This window comes from Peromyscus leucopus, chromosome 1 (genome assembly GCF_004664715.2).
Source record: "Peromyscus leucopus breed LL Stock chromosome 1, UCI_PerLeu_2.1, whole genome shotgun sequence".
Classification (NCBI taxonomy): Eukaryota; Metazoa; Chordata; class Mammalia; order Rodentia; family Cricetidae; genus Peromyscus; species Peromyscus leucopus.
In genome coordinates this window covers 55265896-55289920 of record NC_051063.1, presented here as the reverse complement: position 1 = coordinate 55289920, position 24025 = coordinate 55265896, and the positions used below count along the sequence as shown (strand labels likewise).

General features: G+C 57.3%; 2 protein-coding genes across 2 annotated transcripts; one reads left to right on the top strand and one right to left on the bottom strand.

Moving 5' to 3' along the window:
• Positions 1-381: 381 nt before the first annotated feature.
• On the bottom strand, positions 382-16061 carry Plcb3 (phospholipase C beta 3). The gene is given in 32 exon segments (XM_028853703.2): positions 382-704; positions 787-873; positions 1117-1174; positions 1257-1346; positions 1441-1517; positions 1592-1745; positions 2106-2298; positions 2429-2464; positions 2554-2707; positions 4138-4229; positions 4411-4515; positions 4599-4698; positions 5284-5445; positions 5536-5690; positions 6330-6454; positions 6700-6784; positions 6862-6958; positions 8054-8208; positions 8211-8255; positions 8890-9076; positions 9158-9242; positions 9400-9640; positions 10844-10990; positions 11068-11234; positions 11777-11877; positions 11990-12065; positions 12160-12213; positions 12294-12373; positions 12625-12765; positions 12850-12918; positions 13128-13204; positions 15837-16061. Coding segments are annotated over 32 exon segments (3612 nt in total). The 5' UTR covers positions 15847-16061; the 3' UTR covers positions 382-497.
• A 5076-nt stretch (positions 16062-21137) lies between these two features.
• Ppp1r14b (protein phosphatase 1 regulatory inhibitor subunit 14B) lies at positions 21138-23488 on the top strand. The gene is given in 5 exon segments (XM_028853739.2): positions 21138-21338; positions 21341-21729; positions 22784-22867; positions 23094-23126; positions 23220-23488. Coding segments are annotated over 5 exon segments (609 nt in total). The 5' UTR covers positions 21138-21304; the 3' UTR covers positions 23289-23488.
• The last annotated feature ends 537 nt before the right edge of the window (positions 23489-24025 follow it).

The following is a 24025-nucleotide window of genomic DNA, read 5'->3' as shown; positions in this document are numbered from 1 at the left end:
TCCCTGAAGTCCACTTTTATTCATGTAAAAAAAAAAAATCCCTAAATATAAAGGGTTGGCCTTTACTTCCCAGAGCTCCAGGGCCCCTCCTACTGCTCCCTGGGAGTGCTGCAGGTACGCCTCCAGCCCTTGTCCTGGGCCTGAGGTTAGAAAGGGAAGCTGAGGACTGAAGAGGCCCCAGAAAATGAGGTTAGTGTGAGACATCTGCCTGATTTTAAAAAAATAAAATTTCTAAAGATAAAAGGTTTAAAAAAAAAAAAAAAAGCATTAGTGTCTTCTAGCCATTACCCGGTGCTCGCCCACGTCCTGTGGCCACCTATTTTTTTTTTCAAGACAGGGTTTCTCCGTGTAGTTTTGGTGCCTGTCCTGGATCTCACTCAGTAGACTAGGCTGGCCTTGAACTCACAGAGATCCCCCTGGCTCTGCCTCCCGAGTGCTGGAATTAAAGGCATGCTCCCCTGTTGCCCGGCCCTGTGGCCACCTCTTGCTCAGCCAGTTTAGAGCTGGGTGTTCTCCTCCTGGCTCTCCGAGTCAGCGCCAGACAGGTGCCCGCCACTCCCAGGTGCATGACCATTGCTGGCACAAGCCACCAGGGGGCCGTCCCCAAGCCCTTCCGATGATGTCTCGCCCAGCAGGCATCGGCGGATCTCCTGGGGCAACCTCTCTCGTTGTTCTTGACACTCCTGGGTCAGCTGGGCCAGCAGCTGCCAAGAGAAATGAGTGTCCCAGGGGGCCAGGCTGCCCAGCTCCTGTCCGCCCACCCGCCCGCCTCCTCTCAGGCCTTACCTTGGGCTCCTCTTCCACTAGCTGCTGGAGGACTTGCTGCTGCCCTGCCAGGAGGCGCTCATGGCGCTGCTTCTGGGCCTCTTCTAGCTGTAAGGGAGGACAAGAGTTCAGCTGAGGGAGGGGCAAGACCTGGAGGCCCTGAAATCAGGGAGAGGGGATCAGGGCTTCCAAGGACACTGAAGGTGTTCGATATGATGCAGGCACCAGAGGCTGTTGGTACCGTCCCTGGAGGAAAGGCCTTTGGGAGAGCGATGTGGTACCCAAGCCAAGCCAGGCATGGAAGAGCTGAGTTTTTTGATGAGTAAAGGAAGAGAGGTGGGGCTCACTCACCCGTCTGATGGAGTTGACTGACTCCGTGATGTGCCGCCGATTAATCTCTGTCAGCTCCCTGCAGAGGGGAAAGGGTTCGGTGCCCAGGCTCCCCCCACCCCCCACCCCCACTCAATGGCTCCCAGCCCCGACACACTTACACTTCCTTCTTATGTTTCTCCCTTGTCTTGGCCTCTGAGATACTGTTGTTGCGCTTCCTGTCCAGGATCTTCTGCAGCTCCTTCTTCTCCCTGGAGCAGCCAGGAGGGACAGAGGGGTTCAGAGGCAGGACTCCTGGCACCAGAGTCCCACTGCACTCACACGGGACCCTCTACCTTTCTTTACCTTTCATTCAGCTCCTTCAGTCTCTTGAACTGGGTTGTGTGTGCATCCAGGACAACCTCCCTGAGCCGCTGCTGACCCTGGGGACACAACACAGGGCTGACGGGTCTACCCCGGAAGCTGGCTCTCCTTGCCTCCACCGCAGGCCCCTCACCTGTCTCAGGTGCTCCAGCCTCCGCTCAGTTTCTGCATCTGCCTGGGCCTCCCTCAGCTCCAGCAGGCTCTGCACCTGTCGGTTCTGGAACTCTCGGTACTGCTTGGCCTCCTCTTCCTCCTCCTTAATGTCCTCCACATTGGTAGCTCTGCCTCTGTAGGAAGAACCTTCTCAGTAATGCTAGGTCCCTGGCATAGGAGGACAGTTAGAGCAGGGCTCGTGCCAGCAGGCAGTGGCAGGCACCAGCCAGGTGAGGTCTGCTATGCAAATCAAGAGGCCCAGCACGGGCCAGCAGCTGCACCGTTAGCTCCACACAAGTGACAATCCCTGATTCTTGGCAGAGGACTTCAGAGGAGGTGTTACTACCAGGGAAGAGTGAGGACCAGTATGGGAGTCCACCTCCCCTTTCCTGTTATCCGAGTATGCCCACCCAGCGTGGACAGCCACATGCGCACCCCCCTCCAGCATTCCTGGCAGCACACAACCCAGGTGGCACCAGGCTGAGGGCACTCACGGAGCACTGGGGGCGGGCCGGCACCTGCCCTCAGCCCTGGCCTGAGCCAAGCCATCCAGAAGGCGGCGGGTGAGGGCCACAGCCTTGCGCTGGTGCTTTTTATGCAGCTCCCTCAGGTCTCGCTCCTGCCGGCTCCGGAGCTTCACCATAGACTTGTGGTTTCGGAGCTCCTCCAGAGGGGTAGGCGTCACCTCTGCAAGGGAGAGGTGTAGGTAGCAGGCAGAGGAGGTGGGGTAGCCGGCAAGGTGGGCTGAGCATGGCTGAGCTGGGTGGGGTAGATGCCCCCCAGGTGGCCCCACCCCGGATCAGGCTGTGCCCCTTACCAGAGAGGATGCTGGCAATCAAATCATCTCGTTGCCCTGGAGAGCAGAGGCTCTGGTGAGAAGCTGGGGAGCCCGGCAGCAGATGGCTTCCCCGTGGCCCACTCCTAGGACAGGCTTCCCCTTACCTGGGCTACTGAGGGAGGTGCTAGTGGGGGAGGTGGTAGGACCTGGGGGCCATCGAGGCGAAGCATCCAGTGGGTTAGGTGTGGGGTTGGGCAAGAGCTGTGACCCTGGCTGTTGAGACGGCGCCTCCTGACATGTCTCTGTGCTGGTCTGAGCCTGCAAGAGAGAAAACTCCTTCCAAAAATGTCTTCTTCATCTCTGGGTCCTTCCACCTCTGGATGCCCTGTGCCCCTCCCAGCTCCCTCTGCCTGCACAATGAAGAGATAGACAGTAGGCACCCCTAGACCCTGGTCCATGCCAGGAAGGCTGTGTGTTACCAGATCATTGCATGTCCTCAACGACTCCCAGATGATTCTGGAAAAGCCTGGCTTGGCCCCAAGAGTCCTCCAGTGTGTCCCTCCCACCCTTGCCCGCTGGTTCGTCTTCCTCCTGGATGCTCAGCTCCTGATTTAATCAGCAGAGGAAGCAACGGCAGAGCGGGCACCAGTCTCTTCGACTAACAGCTCCTCACAGCCCTAATTGCAGTCATCTCTTTCCTGGCCGCCACAGGCCCCATGGGGACTGGGTCAGGACATGTGGCTGAACCTCTGCTCCTGGCGCCTCCCCACGGAAGCCACTACCTACCCCCTCCTGGCTTCCCTGGCTTCTAATGCCTCAGTGTGTATATACCCAAGTTTTTTACTCCACCTAGAGTTGGAGAAACTCCAGTCTAGAGACAAGCCAAATCAATGCACATAGGTAAGTCCTCTTCCAAGAGCCCACAGCTGAGCTGAGGGCATAGCTCAGTGGTAACGCATGTGCCTGGCCTAATTAAAACCCTGGGCTCCGTCCCTATCTAGCCCTGGGGGAGAGAAGGTAAGGGGTTGGGAAACTGACTGCTCAGGAAAGTGCTCGCCATAAAAGCATGAGGACCTGTGGTCAGATCTCCTCACGCCTATAACCCCAGTGCCAGGAGGGGCAAAGACAGGCAGATCCCTGGAGTTCACTGGCCAGCCAGTCTGGTCCAGTGAGAGACCCTATCTGAGAAAATAAGGTGGAGTGTGTCTCTGGAAAACCACATGCACATGTATGTGAACACATGCAGACATGTTTACACACAAAAGCAGAACCCCACAGCCCTTACGCCTGGTGCAAGTCATCCAAAGCTCCTGACAGCGCAACATGGCAGGAAGGTCAAGCTTTAGGGGCTAAAAATGGGCTGGAAGCCGAGGCAGGCTGTATGGAGCTCAGCCACTTCCCACAGCCTCAGTGTCCCGTCTCTGAGGGACATGGCCAGGAGCCAAGGATGTGACCGACCTCACAGTAGGCTCAGCAGCAAGCTGGCGCTTAGCCGCCACCTGACATCATTTCCAGGCTTGGGTGAGACAAAAGGGGACCCAGAAAGGAGAGCAGGTTTTGCAGGCATGAGCTAGGCTGGTGAGACAGGAAACTGGGGTCTGCAGTAAGACACTTCACAGCGTGGTTTAGAGAGAGGTAGGCATCAGCTGGCAGGGCTGGGAGCTGGGGGTACCCGTGGGAGAGTCGTCCGCTGGTCTCCAGCGTCAAGGTAGGCCTAGCCCTGCCTACCCCCACCGCTGCCCACTCACCTCACTCTCCCCAATGAGAGCAGCCAGCTGCTTGGCCCGCTGGTCCATCAGGCTGACATGCTTGATGGGGTTAATCAGGGCCTCTGCATAGTCTAGAGGAAGCAGAAGACCCGTCTTCAGACCAAACCCCAGGCCACACTCTTCCTGCCAGCCCAGGGCGCCAAGGGTGGGAAGTCTGACCCCACTTGAACTGGGGCACCTACCTAGTTCAGCCACGCCCAAGTTCAGATCCCACCCTTCTGGCCCCTGCCCTGGCCTACTACCCCATCTCACCCTGGTGGTCATCGGGGATATAGTCAGAAGCTTCAGTGTAGATAAGCAGGGCAGGCAGACACAACGGCTGGTTGGCCTCATTTCGCAGGCAGACATAGTGGTATCCTGGGCGGGCAGGAGGGTAAGGTCAGCTAGGCCTGGCCAAATCCTCAAGCCAACCTAGTGCTACCCAAAACCCATAGACTCACCCGAGCGGATGGCCGAGACAGGAAGGATGCGGTGCCCAACGAATCTGCCACCCTCCTCAAAGGCTGCAATGCGAAGCGAGGCCAGCGTGGGCAGCACAACCTGTAGGGCCCAGACTGCTGAGCTATGGGGCAGAGCCAGGACCGCCATACCATAGCCATCAAGGCTTCACCCTCAGAGCACAGAAGCCCAGCTCACAGGCAGCCAGAAGCCCTCAGAGTCATCCACAGGACAAGACAGGACAGGTAGCATCGTGGCCTGCTTAGCAACTATGTACTGAGCCGTGTGTATAAATTCAGGACACACTTCAACCAAGTCAAAAGCAGAGGTCATATTCCTACTCCTATGGGACCGTAGGAGTGGGTGCAAGCTTGGAGCTGTGGTCTCTGGCAAGTGCTTCCTGCTTTGGAGATGAGGCGGGCAGTGTCTGTTCCTCATGTGGGGAAGGAACAGGAACAACACAAGACAGGACATGTTGTCATCATCCCTACCCTCCAGCCCAGCCCTGTCTCTCCTCATCCCCTCTGTCACTCAGAAGAGGACAGGGAACCCAAGCCTGACCACAGGACACACGCGGGGCCTGGGAGGTCAGCTGCCCCTTCCCGCTTTCTGGTCCCCAGCCACTACCAGGTGCCCGGCCCCCAGAGCCGAGTCAGGCGAGGCTGGCCTGCCGCAGGGTGGACTCACCTTGGGGAAATCGAAGGGCTCTTCATCCCACACAGGGTTGAACGAGTTCCCCTGAGACGTCCTGGTGCGGTATTTGCGCCTCGTGTCCACCGGGAGGCCAAACATGTCCACTTCGACGTAGATGCCCACCTTCCTGTCAGACAGGAACTGCCCCGAAATCACCTGCAGCGGGAGAGCCCAGGACGTAAGTAAAGCAGCTGCTGTGTGTCTTCCCCTCAGGACACCCCAGGCCCAGTCCCTCTCAGGACCCACCTTGACCCGCAAGGCGTTGGCTACGATGCCATCGACAATGACCTCAGTAAAGGGGTCAAAGGACTTGTCCGGCCGCCGCATGAACTCGGGCTTGAGCAAGTACCCGCTGCGCCCGTTGTACTCAAACACGCCTGCGTTGAGCTGCATTGGCATGTCTGCAGGCAACACAGGCAGGGTCAGTTAAGTGGCCTCGTCGGGGTCATCCAGAGTTCAAGGTCCAGGACCAGGGACAGGGTCAAGTGGATTCCAGGGTCCAGACTCAAGAACAACCAGACAGGTGAGGGTCCACAGAGTCAGTCAGGGTCAGGGCTCCAGATAAAGTATGGGTTCAGTTTTGGGACCAAGGATTAGGTAAAACTGAAGTCAGTAAGGTGGGTCAGGGTGTGTGCGCTGCCTAGTTTTACGTCAACCTGATCCCAGCCACAGTCATTTCGGAAGAGGGAACCTCCACTGAGAAAATGCCTCCCCCACATCAGATTGGCCTGTGGGCAAGCGTGTGGTGCATTTTCTTGATTAATGATTAATTGATGTGGGAGGGCTCAGCCCATTGTGGGTAGTGCGGCCCCTGGGCTGGTGGTCCTGGGTGCTGTAAGAAAGCAGGCTGAGCAGGCCACAAGAAGCAAGTCAGGAAGCAGCGTTTCTCCATGGCTTCTGCTCCAGTTCCTGGCCTGGCTTCCCGCGAGGATGAACATGTAAGCTGTAAAACGGAATAAACCCCTTCCTTCCCAAGTTGCTTTTGGTCACACTGTTTTATCCCAGCAATAAAAACCCTAAGACAGAGGGCCTGAGCTCACCCAAGGTCTGGAAGTTGAGGGCAACAAGCTGGCAACCCACATTCCAAAAGAGCTGAGGCATGTAGTTGGAAGAGTCCACACGGGTGCCCTTGGGATAGATGCGGCTAAGCTGCTGTTTGTTGTATCTGGGGTTGGTGGTCAGGGCCATAAGGGAATAAGTGACCACCTTCTGCCAGCCTCTGCCTCAGGCCCCGACTGTCTCCACGCTCCTGGAAGCCCACTCCCAACAAAGCTGTCCATACCATTCCCTGAGCCACCGCACCTCAACTTCCTGGTGTCCCCATGCAGATGGCTTCTGTGGGATCAATCCCTGAGGCATCTGCAAGTCCCTGCCTGGCCCCACCCCAGCCCCAGTGCCTGGGGAGGATACTCCACAAACTCCATGGGACTCTTGGTCAGCTGTTCCATGGCCTTGGTCTCCACAAAGGATGACATCTCGAAGCACTTGTTCCTTTCTGTGGGCAGTGGAGGGGAAGCGTCAGGCCCGGCCAGGCCTGGCAGGGCCAGCCCCCAGTCACCCAGTCCCACTTACTTCGAGCAGCCTCAAAAGACTTGAACTTGACAGGCTCAATGTAGTTGACAAGTGTCGACATCTCCTCGGTGGCATTGACCTCACTGCTGGCTGTGCCCTGTGGCCCCCAAACTCAAGGTCAGTGGGACCAGATGTCCCTTACTACACAAAAGGGGGGCTAGCCCTTTCCCACCCCTGCAGTCATACTGCCCAGCAGCTTCCTGCAGGACACCTTGATACCACCTTGACAGTGACCTTCCTGTCACCTCTCCTCGCCAGTGTTCCCCTGGACGCTCCCTCCTCTTGCCCCAGTTCTTCTGCCACAGGGCCTTAGCACATGCTAGTCCCACCTCTTCAGGTCTGTCTGCCCCAACCGTCCCTCCAGGGCAGAGTCCCCTTCCCCAGCTCTGCAATTCTGTGTCCTCTTTTCTTTAAACCTTTTTTTTTTTAAGATTTATTTATTTATTATGTATACAGTGTTCTGCCTGCAGGCCAGAAGAGGGAACTAGATCTCATTACAGATGGCTGTGAGCCACCATGTGGTTGCTGGGAATTGAACTCAGGACCTCTGGAAGAGCAGCCTGTCCTTTTAACCTCTGAGCTATCTCCCCAGCCCCTTTTCTTTAAACTTTTAACTTCATTTACCTTTCCTTTGTGTGTGTGATAGTGTATGGAAGTGTGGGTACTTGCTGCCACTGTGCACACGGGTTGATCAGAGGACAACTTTAGGGAGTTAGTTCCCACCTTGTCTTGGGTTCTGGGTATCAAACTTAGGTCACTATGCTTGTATGGTAAGCAATGATACCTTGCCAGCACTGCAATTTTATTTATTTTGAGACAGGGTCTCTCTATGTTGCACTTGCCAGCCTAGAACTCACTATGTAGACAGACCAGGCTGGGCTCAAACTCACAGAGATCTGCCTGCCTCTGCCTCCCAATGCTGGTATTGAAGGCGTGCGTCAGCACACCTAGCTGGCTCTTACATTACTGTATTTATGTATTATATGTGAAGAGGACGAGCAAGTGGAGGCAGATGCTTTTATTAGGGGAGCCATCTCCTTGGCCTTGCACCCTAACTCTTATAGGTTCGTTTGCATACCACTTAAACTGGGGGCTACAGAACTCAAGCTCAGGAGAGTAAATGATCAGCACACTGGCTGTCACCCAGCAGGTGCTCAGCAAACAGCCCCCTCAACCCGCCTGTGGTCCTGACCTCATCCGTAGTGGGTTTTTTTGGATCTGTTTCCTCCTCTTCTTCATCTTCTTCCTCGTCCTCTCGGTCAGCAGGTATGAGAACATTGGGTCCCCGGCTGAGGCCCTCCTCACCCAGAGACTTCTGGGCCTCCAGGCTGGTCTTCTCAAGTCCATCTCCTCCCCATTGCTTAGGCCGGGGCAGCTGTCTGAGCTGGGGGACCCTGCACAAGGGCCAAGAGTCAAAGGTCAGGACCACAGGCTGATGCTGAGGAAAGCTGCAGTTGTTCTCAGTATGTGTCGGGAGGTCAGGGCGCCTTTTTAGAGAAGCACAGCTGGCGGAGAGGGTAGGGGTCACGATCTGGATGGCATTAAAGCTGGTGGTCATCCAGAGGGGTCACAGGTCAGAGTTACACACTCTCTCTCTCTCTCCATATATATTTATATATATGGAATTCCAACAACAGCCTGAACATGGTAACATGGATGGGCTGCAAGCTGAGCTCAGCCAGAGCCATACCCAGTGGGGATTAGTGAGGTGAGCAGTAATTGTCATGTGATAAGGGACCTCACTGAAGCGACAGGGCAAAGGTTAGCTGAAATTTTAAGGAGCTGGGTGAGCAGTGTTAGTGGTCAAGTGTCAGGAGCCTGAAGGAAGAAGTTTGCTGAGGTCAAAGGTCAGAATCCAGAACCCTACCCTGACCAGGCGGCAGTGACAGGTTGGAAGTCAGGGCTGAGAGGTCACCCCTCAGCTAAGAGGTGGTAAGGAAGGAGGTCAGGGGCTGGGGTGATGGAGACAACGGGGTGAGAGGTTAAGTCAGTGTTAGGACCTGGGCTGGAGGTCGGGCCGGGCCTTACCTAGCTGGGGTGAGGAGGGCTCTGTGGCGGCTGAGCTCTCGCTCAGAGCTGAGTTGCTCTGCTCCAGCGGCCTCTTGCGAATGGAGCTGTCAGGGACGCCTGTGCTGGGCCGATGTCTCTTCTTGTTCTTCACCAGGATGCGGCCCATCAGGTCCTGTGGACTAGGCAGGGGGACGCCCGCAGATAGCTGGGCAGTGTGGACACGTCAGGACCTACTCAGTCACGCTTCACCTCCAAACACCCCCCTTAGCTCCAAGCCCCCCCATACCGGGTACTTATCCAGTGGGTCAATGAGCAACGCGTCCCCGAAGATAGAGCGGCAGTACTCAGCCATCTTGGCCTGCTGCTTTGCCCTGTGGGGACAAGGTCAGAGGTCAGAGGCTCCCAGGGGAAGCTGAGGCAGTTCAGGTTCACAGATGATTAAATCATGAAAGAAGGGCTGTGTTGGGGTCCATCTGAGGTGCCACCGTCTGAGGTTGCTCTAGAGATTCCCAGGGCAGACCCACTCACGAGTCTACATGGTTCTCGAAGGAGAGGATGACCGGGTAGGGTGAGGTCTTGAAGGCTGTCTCAGCAATGGCCTCCAGCACGTCCCGTAACGGCACCTCGGTGGTCATGGTGAAACCATGCGTAATGAAGGGCTCCTCCTCGGGGGGCCGTCCCTTCCATACGTCCAGCTCCACACAGCGGCAACCCCACAGCAGCGCCTGGCGGTACATCTCCACCGACGACGTTCCGGCCAGCTGGCCCGCTGCAGGGGAGGCCGCGTCACCACCCACTGGCCACCCCATTCCCCCGGGAACCGACCCATACTGGGGACAGAGAGACCCCTGACACAGCCAACTCCAGGGTGCTACACTCTAGCCAGTCTGTTACTCCTCCACTCAGTGTGAGGCCAGCACCATCTCCCCCAGAAGCCCTCAGGAAAGGGTAGACATGCTAACCCCCAGCCCCTGGCATTCACCAGGCGGGAGCAGAGCGGGCGGCATTCAGCAGCATTTGCACACCCAGCTGGTTCTTCCTTCAAGACTCACATCCTCTCACATAAGACACTCCCAGCCCTGCCCTACTACCCTGAACTGTGGAATCCTCAGATACCTTCCAGAACTCCCTAGGACCTAACTAGTATCTACTATTCTGCTCTCCATCTCTGGCCTGCACCAGCCTCACTCACTACCTCTTGCCTAGAGGATCACAGTCCCTCCCTGCCTCCAACCCAATCTCCACAGAACTTCAGACAACTTACCAGGTTCCAGTGCTTTCTCTTCTTCAGGCTCTCCAAAGAACCTCTCTGCCACTCACATTGAGTCCAGAAGCCTTCCAGACCAGGGTTGCTCCTGCCTCCTTTTTCTAACCTTCTCTCACTAGCCCTCTCCTTCTGTGGACCTGTCCCTAGGCCCATGTTCCCCTACCCCTGGCTTCCTTTCTTGCTTCTCCTGGGGCTATGCATGTGATAGACTAGGCTAATGTTCCATCCCTGAGTTACACACTCCCCATCCCCTTTTTTTAACTTCTAAACCCATTCATCTCCTGCCCAGGCATCTGTACAGGCTACCCCTGCTCAATGCCCTCAGCCCCTCTCCAGGGACACTTCAAGATACCCACCCATGCCGGGCAGTGGTGGCACACGCCTTTAATCCCAGCACTCGGGAGGCAGAGGCAGGTGGATCTCTGTGAGTTCGAGGCCAACCTGGGCTACAGAGTGAGTTCCAGGAAAGGCACAAAGCTACACAGAGAAACCCTGTCTCAAAAAAAAAAAAAAAAAAAAAAAAAAAAAAAAGATACCTATCCATAAGGCACACCCACAGAGATATTGACTCTGGAGGTAGGGTGGCTGTTCCCTGGCCCTTCCCCAGTGCTGGCCATGAATGATCAAATTGAAAGCTCTCCCCCAAAGGAGAAGCAGTGCGAGGCAGGGAAGGTGGGTGTCTTTGCCCCCCGCTTTCTCACTTACCAGTGAGATAGGTATTATGTGAAGAGTTGATGAAGTATGCACTCAGTGGCTGCGTCATGTCCATGCTCAGATCCAGGGCCTCCAGCGGCAGGATGCCGTTCTCCTCTCCTCCCAGGTAGCGGCTGAAGCCCTCCATAGACATCTGGTCTGGAGATGGAGTGCCAACAGGTCACCTGGGCTTGGCCTGTCCCACGCACACCACCCCACTGCCACCAGCCGCTCACCTCGCTCCAGGAACTGTTGGTTAGGCTCATATTTCTCGATGAGCAACCGAGCCTGTGAGGGCCGCAGTGGCGGGTACAGAACTTCATTGAGTCTTGGGTCTCTTTGCTTCTGGTTGATAAAGTCCATGAGCTGCTCCAGAGTGAGGTACGGCTTGCCCTTGGCACCTCTGGAGGGGCCCAGAAGCTGGGTCAGGCTGTAGCCTCAGTTCCCACCTCGTGCTAAGCCCTCACCCTGGGAGACAGAAGTGGGAAGGCCTGCACCTAACTTCAGCTGCCACAGATTGGTATTCTGGGCCTCAGTTTCCCTGTCCACTCTCCTGACCACTCAACAGTGTCAGGCAGAAGACGGACTGGCATCAGCACTCACAAAAGCTTTAGAAGCTGCTACATGCTCAACCCACTACCCTGAGTCTCTAGACCCTAGGACCAATCTTGGCTCTGGCCTCCCACACTGTGTTGGCTCAGGCAGGTCCCCCAACACCTCTGAGCCCCTTGGTTCCCATCCTGAGTGGGTTGATTAAGCCACCTGTGGCAAAGGGCTGGCACACAGACTCCAGAAACCACAGGAGAGTCCCGGGGAGGTCCTGCCTTCCTTACGCTGACACCTGTGAACCTGCCCACCCACACCACTTTTCACTGGGCCAGAAGAACACTGAGCAGAAGCCAGAGGCAGAGCCCAGCCTATGGGAACCACTCCCCGGCCACTTACATCTCGAGCAGGATCTTGTCAATATCCGGTCGCAGACACAGCTTGTTCAAGAACCGCTCAAAGATCTCCAAGGAAAACTCATCAGGCCGGATGGACTCACTCTGAGGGTGAGGAGTGTGGAGTGAGAACCTAGGGCAGCCAGTTCCAGAAAGTGGGCACCCACTGTGACACCCCACCCTGCCCCACCCTCACCCTGGCGCTGGCCCCACACACCCGGTTGAAGTTGAGGCCACAGGACTCCAGCGCAGTCTCCACCCGCTTCTTGTCTGCTGAGAACATCTTCAGAATGCTGATGCAGGCGGGAGAGGTCAGGGTCAGTTGGGGGGCAAAGATCACCAAGGTCAGGGCAGGAGAGAAGATGCTGAGGGGGGAGGGATGCTCACTTCTTGACTGGAATCCGTCCATCCTGGTTCACCTGCAGCTTCAGCTTTGTATATCTGGGGAGACGGGTACGAAGATCAGATCCTGGGCCTGGTCAGCTGCACCCCCAGTGCTCCCCAGGGGGACCCAGGCTCACGCTTTCCGCAGGAAGGTGTTCCGGGAGGCGTTCTGAGCCAGTATGTTCATAGCCAGTTTGAACAACTCCTCTGACCAGACCTGGGAGTTAGCACACGGGGAAGAGGTGAAGGGGGCTGAGGGGCTAGCCCAGTCACCGCTTACATCCCCAACAGGATATGGGACGGAAAACATCAAGGGGATGAAACCAGGAGTGGTGGCTCATGCCTGTGATCCCAGCACTTGAGAAACTCAGGCAGGAGGATTGCTTCAAGCTGGAGGCCAGCCTGGGCTCCAGGATGTCTTCCAATGAAGCGTCTGCTTTCCTGGACGGTCTCTCGACCCCAACCCACCTTGACTGTGTCATCCTGCACGGCCATGAAGTTCAGGAATGTGGTGTTGACTGGGTCCGGCCCAGCCACCACCGTCATCAGCTTCTCCTCCAGCCGGGCATCAGGGCCCCCAAAGCCCAGGACTTCCCGAATCTTGGGGTCCTGTGTAGTGAAAGCCAAGGGTGAGGGGAAGGGGTGCACTGTCCCGACAACCTTGGTCCCTCAGTACGAGGCCTCATCCCTCACCTTGGGCAGGCGGGCATAACGACCTGTCCGTGTGTCCCTGATGGAGCTGATGTCCAGGGTGTCCACCTCCTAGGGAAACCAGAGTCAAGGTTTGTGTGTAGGAGGCAGGAGGGGTCTTTAATCTCCCCACCCCAGCTGAGGAATGCCCAAGTCCTGGTTAGGTCTCAACCCAGGCCAAGGGAATCAGGCAGGGGTCTCCCATGGCAGGGGTCTCCCGAGGCGGGGGTCTCCCGTGGCAGGGGCCTGGGCCTGAGCCAGCAGCACCAGCACACTCTCACCATGTTGGGTCCCGTCCAGTACAAGAAGAAACCATTGGGATCCACACGCAGGGTCACCAAGTTCCTACTGGAGGCTCCTGAGGGCAGCACAGAGGACAAGGGTCAGGAGTGAGAGCTGGGGCAGGCTTGGTCCTGGACCAAGCTGATTTTACCAGTGAGCCAAGAGGAAGCTCCTCCAGCCTGCAGGTGCTCCTGGAGAAGAAGGCCAGTCCTCAGCATGACATCTCAGGTTCAGTCCCCACACTCCTCCCAGCTGCACCCTTTCCCCGAGATGCTGTCCCACAGGCTACTAGCTGCTCTGTCCCCACCACCTGCCTGCCTTTTGTCACGCCCTTCCCTGTGCTGTTTTTTTTTTTTTTTTTTTTTTTGAGACAGAGTTTCTCTGTGTAGTTTTGGTGCCTGCCCTGGATCTCGCTCTGTAGACCAGGCTGGCCTCGAACTCACAGAGATCCGCCTGCCTCTGCCTCCTGAGTGCTGGAACTAAAGCGTGTGCAGCGGCCGCCGCCGCCACCACCCAGCATGCTTTCCTTTCTTATCTACCCCTGAAATGTCTGTGGAGGTCTCCAGGAGCCCATCCTAGCCTCGGTTTCCCCTGAAGGCCTGAGAGGTCAGGGGTGCTAGAATCCCTGCTCCACCGCCCCCTTACATAAGCACACCCCAACTGTATGAAAGCAGGGGGCTGGGAGCCTAGATCTAAAGCCTTTCTGTGTCCCTTGAGGCAACTGGCCACCCTAAGATCCCGCCACCCATCACGCTGTAGCTCATGGGATCTTCCATTAGCCTTCAGGCTCACCCCATGTTATAGAAGAGCCCCCACCCGCTCCAGGAAGACTAGGCAGGAACTTCCCATTCTCCATAACAGCTCTAAGATGACTGACAGGAGGGCAGGATATCAGGAATATGCCTATTTTCTGAAAAGGACACCGTCATTGATGTGCAAGGCTATCTACCCCATATACTCAGAACCAGCAAAGAGAGGCTTGGACTCCAGCCGGAGAACCCCCCTTGAGCACCCCACCCTGCAAACTGCTGCTCTGGACAATCCGGCCACCAACCGTGCACAATCCCAGTTCCACAGCCCCAACTGTGGACCACGTCCAGTTCTACACCCTGAATTTCAACAACCTCCCCCGTCTTCAGGCTCTCCAAAGCCGGGTCCTGCCATCGTCTCCATTTTACACAGGAGGAAACCGAGGAGCCAGGATTTGCAGGGTTATATTCACAAAGTCCTGGCACCTAGGAAATGGGGAGCTAAGACCCCTTGCAGGGCCCCAGCTCCTGGTTTCAGCAACAGCCTCACAGGCAGCGGGGACATCAGTTGGAAGACTGGAATTGCACAGCCCCACCCATGCTGTCTTGGTTTACAGAAGGATGGCAGCCGATCCGGGGACTCAGGTCCCTAAACCTCTTGTATGGATGGCCCTTCAACTCTAATGGGAGAACACTGGGTCCCTCCCAACCCCTCCAGAAGATCCCCAACCTTGCCCTGGGCCTGACTACACAGCCCCCAGTAGTGCTAGAAAGGGGGAGATGTGTGGGTGCTGTCCCTAGAGCCCCCCATGGGACCGTCCCCAGGGGCCTAACTTCCAAAGGCCATCCAGGCCCCTGGCTCTTCAGTCCCAAACTGTGTTCAGCACCCTCACACCACCCCGGGCCCTCTCCCTGTTTCCACTTCCTTATTTGGGTTTATCACACTGCAAGGAAAAGGAGAAACTTTTCCCTTTAGGCAGGCCTGGGGAAAGGGGTCTCCTGGGGCCGCGGGGATGCCCAGGCACCCCTTGCCCAACACACCTGCAGCTAAGGCCACGCCCCCAGCCCCTCCCCTTAGTTCCCACTCCTGCCCCACCCAGCCGGAAAGAAACCTAGCGTCTTCCAGGCCTATGGCCTGACTGGGGAGGAACAGTAAGGAAGCTCAGGCCGCTGGGTCGAGGCTCTAGGGAGCGAGAGGCCCAGGGGGCAGGGGAGGGAACGGAACGTGGGTGAGACGTGGGATCCGGATAAGAAGCCGCAGGTGGGTATCGGGTAAGTATCAGGAGAAAAGCAGTAAAAACTGGGGTCCAGGATTTATTGGGGTTCAAAGTCCCGAAGTTAAGGAGTGGGGAGCAAAGTTCCCAGAGTTGGAGGAACTTGGAGGAGGGGACAAAGTCTCTCAAGTGAGGGGTGACTTGGTGCTCCCACCTGAACAGAAAGCTCGCTGGGATCCTGAAGCAGGGCGAAAGGGTGAGGGTTAGGGTTAGGGACAGGGTGAAACTGATGAATAGAAGAGAATTGCTCAGGTGCGGCGCTGGGGAGAGTGGGATCCCAGTGGCACTCCACCCAGGACAAGGATGCCCTACGTCCCGTGGGAGTCCAGTGCCGGGCGCAGGGGTCTCGGGGACCAGACCAGTCTCGGAGAACCAGAATTGGTCTGGCAAGAATGGGAAGGCGTGCGAGAGGAGCAGGATTTACAGGCTTCGAAGTCTCCACGCCAAGGCGTGGAGAGCCCAGCTGACCACAGCTGAAGGACTGGCTGGGTTGCGGACTGGGCTGCCGGGGGGACAAAGTCTTCAATTACTGAGACGACAGGGGACTCAAGTTTCCGGAGGGCAGCAAGGCTGGAATGGGGGGCGCCGTGGTCAGGCAACGCTGAAGTGGGGGTCCCGGGCATCTGGCCGCATGTGAGTGAAGGAGTCCTCCGGTCTGGGGAGCGCAGGGGACAGCCGCTCTTACCTCGTCCCATTTGATGAACTTACTCCCGCGTCGCAGGGTCTCCACCACGGTGGGCGGCTCCAGCTGCAGCGCGTGGACGCCGGGCCTGGCGCCCGCCATGGCCAGGCCAGGGGCGGCTCGGGGACCCACGGAGCCCCCGACGGGAACCGACGGTGCCGCTGCTCTTTCCACACCCTCCCGCGCGGCCCGCTCCGGCCCCGCGGCGTCAGCGCCCGCCCGCCAGCCAGTCTGTCCCGGACCGACCGGAGACTCGGCGCCCGGCCCCGCCCCCGCCCAGCTCCGCCCCGTCGGGCGGTGCCGCCCCCTCCCTCCGCGTCGGGCCCGCCCGGTCCGCGGCGGCGCCCCCTGGCGGTCGGGGCGGCGACTGCATCCAGAGGAAGGATGGAGCAGATTTGGAGGGTCTTTGTTGGCCGGCTCAGTAAGGGCTTTATTTTTCAGGGGTCTTGAGTAAAAGAAGAGAACTTGGGGCCACGGAGCTGCTGAGTGTGCACCTGGTAGGACGGGCGTTAGAGCTAAGATGGGCCAAGGTCAGCCCGTCGAGGGCTCCAAGTGGAAAAGAGGGAGGTAATAGGGTGGGGGGACGCAGAGCTTTGTACCCCACCCCGCTCCCGCCGCACTTAACTGAGCTCAAGAAACGTCACCCCATCCCTCTTCATCCCACTTCACCGGCATGCCCTCACTTCGCCTCACCCCCTCCTGCTGCAGCGCAGTCCCCCGCTCCCAGGGAGCACTTAGCTGGCTAATGGGCCTCCCGCCGGCAGGCGCCCCTCCCCCGTCCCTAGCCCTGGAGGCCCGGAGCCTGCCACCTCCTTTGAGGACCCAGGCAGGCATCCTGGCTTTCCAGAGAAAACCTTGGCTCTGTTCTTGCGCTGCTGACCCTGCGATGGGAGCTAGTCTCTGTTGAGTCTCCTAGCTGAAAACTGCAAAGTGAAGGATGGTTGTTTGCCCAGAGGGGGCAGAAGCCTCGTGGGTGTCCCCAAAGGAGGGGTTGTGCAGCGCCTGGCCCACAGCAGGTGCCCTGAAATCTGTGTTCCAGCGATCGGAGGAACGGAAGGGGTAGGCGCATGGGCACTGGCAAGGGTGGGGGCTGCAGCCCCTCCCGCAGGGCTTGGCTGGGGGGGCTCCTGCCTGGGGGCCCCTGTGGGAGCCCCCCCAATACGAAGGAGGCAGCAGCAGCAGGTTTAAAGTAGAACTCATCCAGAGGGGCCAGCCAAGTCACCTAGAAACCCAGAAAGAGTTGGAGCTGGCTCTGGGGGAGGAGGGTCAGCCAAGGAGGAGCTTCCCTACTGGCGCCTTTGCCCCAGGCTCTCAGGCCTCAAGAGGAGCCCTGCCTGGCACTGGCAGTTCTCCAAATCCCCACCATAAAGGCGGCAAACTTAATGAGTCTTGTTGACTCTGGCTGCGGCCTTGTGCAGTGGTGTGATTATTATCTCCATTTGGGGCCCAGAGAGGGGAAGGGACTTGCCCAAGGTCACACAGTTTCCTGAGAGGATTTCAACCCTCATTCTGACTTCCTGCCTCTGCTCCCAGCTCTGTTAGAGACAAAGGGAGAGGGGTGTGCAGGGCTGTGACCCTCTTCCTCTCTTAAAAAGGCTGTAAAAGGAATACCCCTTCAGAGCTCCAAGGATCATCAACCTCCTCGGAGAACAGAACCATCGGGGTGGAGGTTGGCCTCTGTACCCACAGGCTTAGGTTCAAGTCCAGGACTCACGCTCCCTAGTCGTCAAGCTAGAATAAACACACACCCCCTCTATGAGCTGGGAAAGAAAGCTGTGGGGACGTCGGAGGGGAAGGAGGGAAGAACACGGATGCCCGCCGGTGAGCTCTGGCACAGGGGACCCTGTCACCAACATTAAGGTCAGGAGGCCCTGTGCCTTCTGCAGGAGACCTTCCCAGAAGCTTCTGGAAGCAGGTCCTTGGAAAACAGGATGGAAGCTGCTTGCTGGGCCAGGCCCTCTTCTTCCCACTGCTAATCTCTTGAGGCCAGGCAGCCCCCATTAGAAGGCTCCTTCCTCCTCCTTGGTCACTTTCTTCCAGCCCTGGAATGGTAATCGTTTCTCGGCAAGCAATAATGGGGGGACGAAGGCAGCCTTTCAGGCCTCTACCCTCGATTAAGGGATTGGTTTCAGCCCACGGGTCCCTCCCCAGGGCCTCTGCTTCAGGGAGGTGCTGGAAGCATCCTTAGCTTACAGCTAAGGGTGGGAGGGGGCCACATCCCCCTGGGAAAGGTGGAGCATGGGAAAAGGAAGCTACTGCGTGAGGCTGGGTGAGGGGCTAGGCACACCCCACCCACAGGAGGACTGGTGGGTGAGCAGAGCCGGATAAAGGCTCCAGAGCCTGAGCTCTGGGTCACACGGAGGTCAGGATCCTCTCTGGCTCCTGGAAGATTTGCCCACTTCCTGGCAGAGTCAGGACTTGAACCCAACCCCTTGTGCTCCAAGGCTAGGGTTCTGTCCAAGCAGCCCAGGTTCTAAGAAGGCTGCGGGCCAGCATACCCATCTTTCTTCTCACACTGAATGGTCACGGGAAAGGACAAGACAAACAGAACAGCCAGCCTCAGGAAAATGAGGATGCCCTGGGGATGACACAGGAAGGAGGTGGCCAGAGGGAAAAGCAGGATGAGCATGCCCCTGAAAGGACCTGGCATGTTAACTGAACTGGAGACCTTCACATTAACCATGAAGGTCAAAGGCCAGAAAAGTCAGTGCTCAATATCATCATCTTGGGGGCAGAGGCAGAGCTGAAGGTCTTCAGAGTCCCAGGCTCCGCTCTCATAGTAGCCATTGGGCATTAGGGGCCATTAAAGTGTCTCTAATCCAAGAGTTCCTTCTAGGTACAGACCAATGCAGGGGTTCAAAACGATGCCTTTGGTGTGGCGAGTGGGGCACGCAGGGAAATAGTACTGGGAAGAGTGACTTGTCTCCCCGTATTTCAGACTCTGGCCAGGTATGTCAGAGCCTACCCTGCGATAACAGGAGCCGGCCTCCCTGGCCCCACAGGCTAGCTGAAGAGAGGCTGATGTCTGGCAATGGGCTGTGGAGGGAGGGAAGATCAGCTTACTCCAGTGCTTCCCCCACTGAGAACAGGGGGACCTGCCCCAAGCCAGTCTCCTCCTAAGCAGTGCACCCCACCCACACACACACACACACAAACACCACTCCCAACCTGTCTTCTCATTTTACTGTTTATTTGTTTACTTATTTATTGTTTCATGTATCTCAGGCTGGCTTCGAACTCACTAAGTAACAGAGAATACCCTGAACTTCCAATCCTCCTGCCTCCACAACTGTGGTTATAATTGTGCACCACCACAAACAATTTATATGGTGCTGGGGATTGAACCCAAGGCATTGTGCATGTTAGGCAAACACTACACTAAAGGAGCTACCTCCCCAGACTCCTCTCCCTTTATCGCATTTTTACAGGGCTGGGAATCAAACCCATGCCATTGCATATGCTAGGCAAATGTTCAGCCCTGACCTACATCCCTAGCCTTTGTGGCTTCTCTCCAAAAATAGCATCAAGGGGGCTAGAGAGAGCCTTAGCAGTTAAGAGCACTTGCTCTTGCAGAGGACCCAAATTCAATTCCCAGCACCCACATGGTATCTCACAAACATCTGTAACTCCAGTTCCAGGGAATTCAAAGCTTTCTTTTGACTTCTGCAGCCACAGGGTGGTACACAGGCACACGTGCAGACAAAACATTCATCACACACACACACACACACACACACACACACACACACACACACACACACAGTAGCATAAGAAGCCCAAAGTCCTGAGTTTGAGTTTGGATGCAGTACCATCTGTGCGACCCTGGGCCAAACTTACCCTCTCTGAACTCCACCTGCTGAGAGGCTTTTTTCTTTGTAGCATCCACAGAAAAGATGTCCATAAGGGGCTAGGACCTGCTGTCCCTGTAATCCTGAGACTATTTGGGACTGAAGAGGGTGAGCCAACCATAGAGACATCCCAGAAAGTGCTATCCAACCTCGCTAGGGGGTATGAAATGAGGTGGGGCTGGGCCAGGGACTAGTAGACTCTACCATAGTGTGTGTGTGTGGGGGCTGTCACACAGCCTTGGCTCAAAATCCCAGGTCCCCCTTTATACAGCCCTATGCCTATGACTTAACTCTGTGTTGTCACAATTGAAGTTTCCACGGATTTTCCTGTTTAAACAAAGTAACCATCATTCTTTTATGGTCATTTGTTTAACCAATACGATGGAGTTGTCTGCCTGAATCTGACAATTTTAGGGGCTGGGGCTCTGTAGGGACTCGATAGTTTCCCAAGACCTGTAGGTTTGATAAGGAGCAGGCTGTCCCAAGTTTGGGTATTAGCGAACGAAGTCCTCAGCGCTTTCCGCCACCAAAACTCGCTGTCTAGAAGAGAGACAGAGAAATGAATGAATGAGACAATTTAAAGCTTCAGACAGAACGAAAGAAGCAAGTGTGAAGGATAGAGGAGATGCTGGGAAAACTAACTCGCTGCCCTCACAGCGGAACACGCCTGACTGACTGGGGTGCGGATACACGCTCATTTGGGGTCAACTGCTATTATTACCTTTATCATCGTAAGTTTTGGTTCCCCCACATGCTAGCTCTTTGCACCCGAGTGAGTTTCCTCCTTTGCACACGTTCAAGCTGCGGGGTGCTTAGGGCCGCGCCCAGCACAACCCAGCCATCCCGGAGGGGCGCGTCCCAAGCAAGTTTGCGCTTCGCGGCGGGCTCTGCAGCTAGCTGGGAGGGGCAGCGTCGCCGAGCCGTGGACTACATTGCCCACAATGCGCCGCGCGCCGCCATCTCAGCCGGTGGGCGGTGGTCGCCTGGGGTCCTGGCTATTGTAAGCCCGAGGGCTAACTCTACACGCCCCCACCCGGGGCTCCTCCTTGAGGGGCGTGAGACCTGACCAAGTAGGGCGTCCCGGCACCTGGACAGCTCCTGGACGCCTTTGCACTCCCCCATCCCCGGAAGCCCCGTCCACGTGTCGGCCCGCGCGCGGAAGTCCTCTCGCCCCTTGCTGACCAAGGGTCTCGCACGTTCCTCCCCGGATCTGCGCCTACTCGGCCCTATGCCTAGACCGCCGCCTCTGTTTCGGCCTCAGTGACAGAATGAGTCAGGGTCAGGAGAGGGCTGTGGTCCTGGCGGGCGAGCAGATCCAGGCACCGGGCACCTAGAAGTCTGGGTTTGGGGCCAGAGGTTAAACTAAGGGGGAGCCGACAGACAGCCCCGGACCCCGCAGACTAGATCCCTCCCCTATCCCCTTTCAGGAGGCGGGGTTGGGGAGAGGGGGCCTGAAGCCGGGCTGGCCCTTTAAGGGGGTGTGGTCGGGGGGCGGGGGAAGAGAGCAAGACAGAGAAAGCGGCGGCGGCGGCGGCGGCTCGGGCGGCGGCCGCGGGGGACAAAGGGCGGGCGGATCGGTGGGGAGGGGGCGGGGCGCGGCCAGGCCAAGCCCGGGGGCTCCGCATGCTGCAGCTGCCCCCGGGCGCCCCCGCCGCCGCCCTCGCCGCGGAGCCGCGCGGAGCGGAGCCCGGGAGCTAACCGGAGCCAGCGGCCCGGAGCCAGCCGGCGGGCGTCCGGGAGGCGGCGGCGCAGGGAGGGGCCCGAGCGCGCACGTGGCCCCGGCGGCCGCCATGGCGGACAGCGGCCCCGCGGGGGGCGCGGCGTTGGCTGCCCCGGCCCCCGGGCCGGGCAGTGGGAGCACAGGGCCCCGCGTCTACTTCCAGAGTCCCCCAGGGGCCGCAGGCGAAGGCCCGGGGGGCGCCGATGATGATGGCCCGGTGAGACGGCAAGGGAAGGTCACCGTCAAGTACGACCGCAAGGAGCTACGGAAGCGCCTCAACCTGGAGGAGTGGATCTTAGAACAGCTCACGCGTCTCTACGACTGCCAGGTGTGCTCCCCACCCCGTGCCGATGCCCTAAAATCGGACCCGAGCCGGTCTGCTCGGAAACCCCACCGTCGGTCTGTTGTCAGTCGGTGGGACGAGGCTGCTCGCTCTTACACCAGCCGCTCCCCAGCGTGTGGCTTTTCTTGCCTGACCTGAGTCACTACCTTTCCCCGCTACCTCGGACCTTGCGTCCTTCGTGGTACTGCCCCAGGTTAGACATGGTGTCATCCCCAAGCTTAGAGGGATAGATAGCCCGGTCTGGGACTGGAAGCAAGTCTAGCTTAGGCTGACAGTGAAAGGTCTGATCTGGTTAGTCTAGTCTGGGCTAGAATAGACACTAGTTGAAAGGCACAAGTGTAACTGTTTCAAGTGTATAAAGGATCGGAGTTGTTGTAGTGGACTAGCCTGCCATGCTGCCTGTCTGTGGAGACCGCTTAGCCCGTTTTCCCGGCTCTGGTTCTCCACCCCATGACTCCCTGCTTGTTCAGATGGTGACTCAGGCCCCCAGGGGTAGGGTGGAGGAGTGGGATTGCCCTGTAATGCCTACCCTAGCCCAGCCCTGGAATGCAGCTGGCTCCGAGTGGGATAGCTGTTCCCTTGGGGAGGGGGGGATGTACCCCTTTCTCCTCAAAGCATGGGCTCTTTGTTTCCCCTTTATCAAGCATGGGTCTTTCCCACTGACCCCTCACCCTTCACTTCCTCCTCACTCCCAGGAAGCTGTGACAGGTGTTTGGGGGAGGGGAGGGGACTGTGATGAACTGGGACAGCTGGCCCCACCAGTGCCCTGGAAAGCTAGAGGTCCTGGATGCTGAGAAGGCACATCTGCTAGGTTCAAAGCCCAACGTCCCCAGCCCTGTCTGGCGCCCCTGGTGCCCACTGGCAGGGACAGGAAGTTCCCCCTCATTGGGCAATTTGCCTTGGCACAGACCTGATCTGTTTTCCTTCCCAGAGCAGCTGTCTTCTGCTGGGCAAGGAAGGCTGGTCTGGTTTTGAGTTAGGGAGTCCTCTGCACATCTTCTCCTGCCTGAGGCACTGTCCTTTCCCACCCCTACCCCAGGAAGAGGAGATCCCAGAGCTGGAGATAGACGTGGATGAACTCTTGGACATGGAAAGTGATGATACCCGGGCTGCTAGAGTCAAGGTAAGCTGAAGTCATCTTGTGGAAGGCTGCCTGGAGACACTGCCCCTTGGGGAAGCTCGGCCCTGGTGCCATACCTTCTTTGCTTTGGGTCATCTTCCGCCTCTGGAAAAATGAGGCTCGTGGAACTTAACTTAGCTACGTTCCTAAGTGGCCTCGGCCTCTTGGGAGGGTACAGGTGAACTGTGAGTCCCTGTCCCCAAGAACTCACTCTATTCTCCCTCACCAGGAGCTGTTAGTTGACTGTTACAAACCCACTGAGGTAAGTCATTTTCTCTGACCTTAAGGTGGGGATGTATGTGTGGCAGATTATCATCTTGTGTCTTAGCCTCTCTAACGGCCTCCTCCTATCTAGGCCTTCATCTCTGGCCTGCTGGACAAGATCCGGGGCATGCAGAAGCTGAGCACACCCCAGAAGAAGTAAGGGTCCTGACCCAGATGATCATGGCTCCCACAGGACAATCGCTGCCCCTCAACCTTGTAGCAACAGCAATACCAGGGACCCTGCAGCCAGGCCTGGTGCCATGAGCAGGGATCCCCGTGCCCCTGCCTAGGGGCCACTTCCCTTGCCCTCAGTTTTCCATTTTTGGGGTTTTTTATTGTTATTAAACTGATGGGACTTTTTGTGTTTTTATATTGATTCTGCGGCGCAGGCCCTTTAAAAATAAAGCTAGGATACGCCTTTGGAGCAGCTAACAGGCTTGGCTGGTCTTTTAGGGGGGGACACACTGCTGTACAATTGTCACCAGCTCAGCTGCTCCCCAGGTGACCACAGGCCTTCCTGTGGGCCATGTAGCCATGGTGATAACCCATGCTGGCTCCCAGATTGGTATGCCAAATGGCTGGGGAGCTGTGCTGCTACCAGCAATCTTAAGGGTTTTTATCTGCACTGGGTAAGGGTCTCCAGGCCATTGAGGCTGCAGCTCAAGACCCTGCAATTATCAGGAAACCTGAGACTGAAACTGGTGCTGTTTTCTCTTCCCCCATGCTGGAGATCCAACGTGTGTGTGTGTGTGTGTGTGTGTGTGTGTGTGTGTGTGTGTGTGTTTTTGGGGGATCCTCATATTAGACCAGTGCCCCACCCTGAGCTATTTCCCCAACGCTGAAGCTAAGGTCTTAACCTAAGTCTCTTAGGATCCACAAAGAAACACAGACTCACTC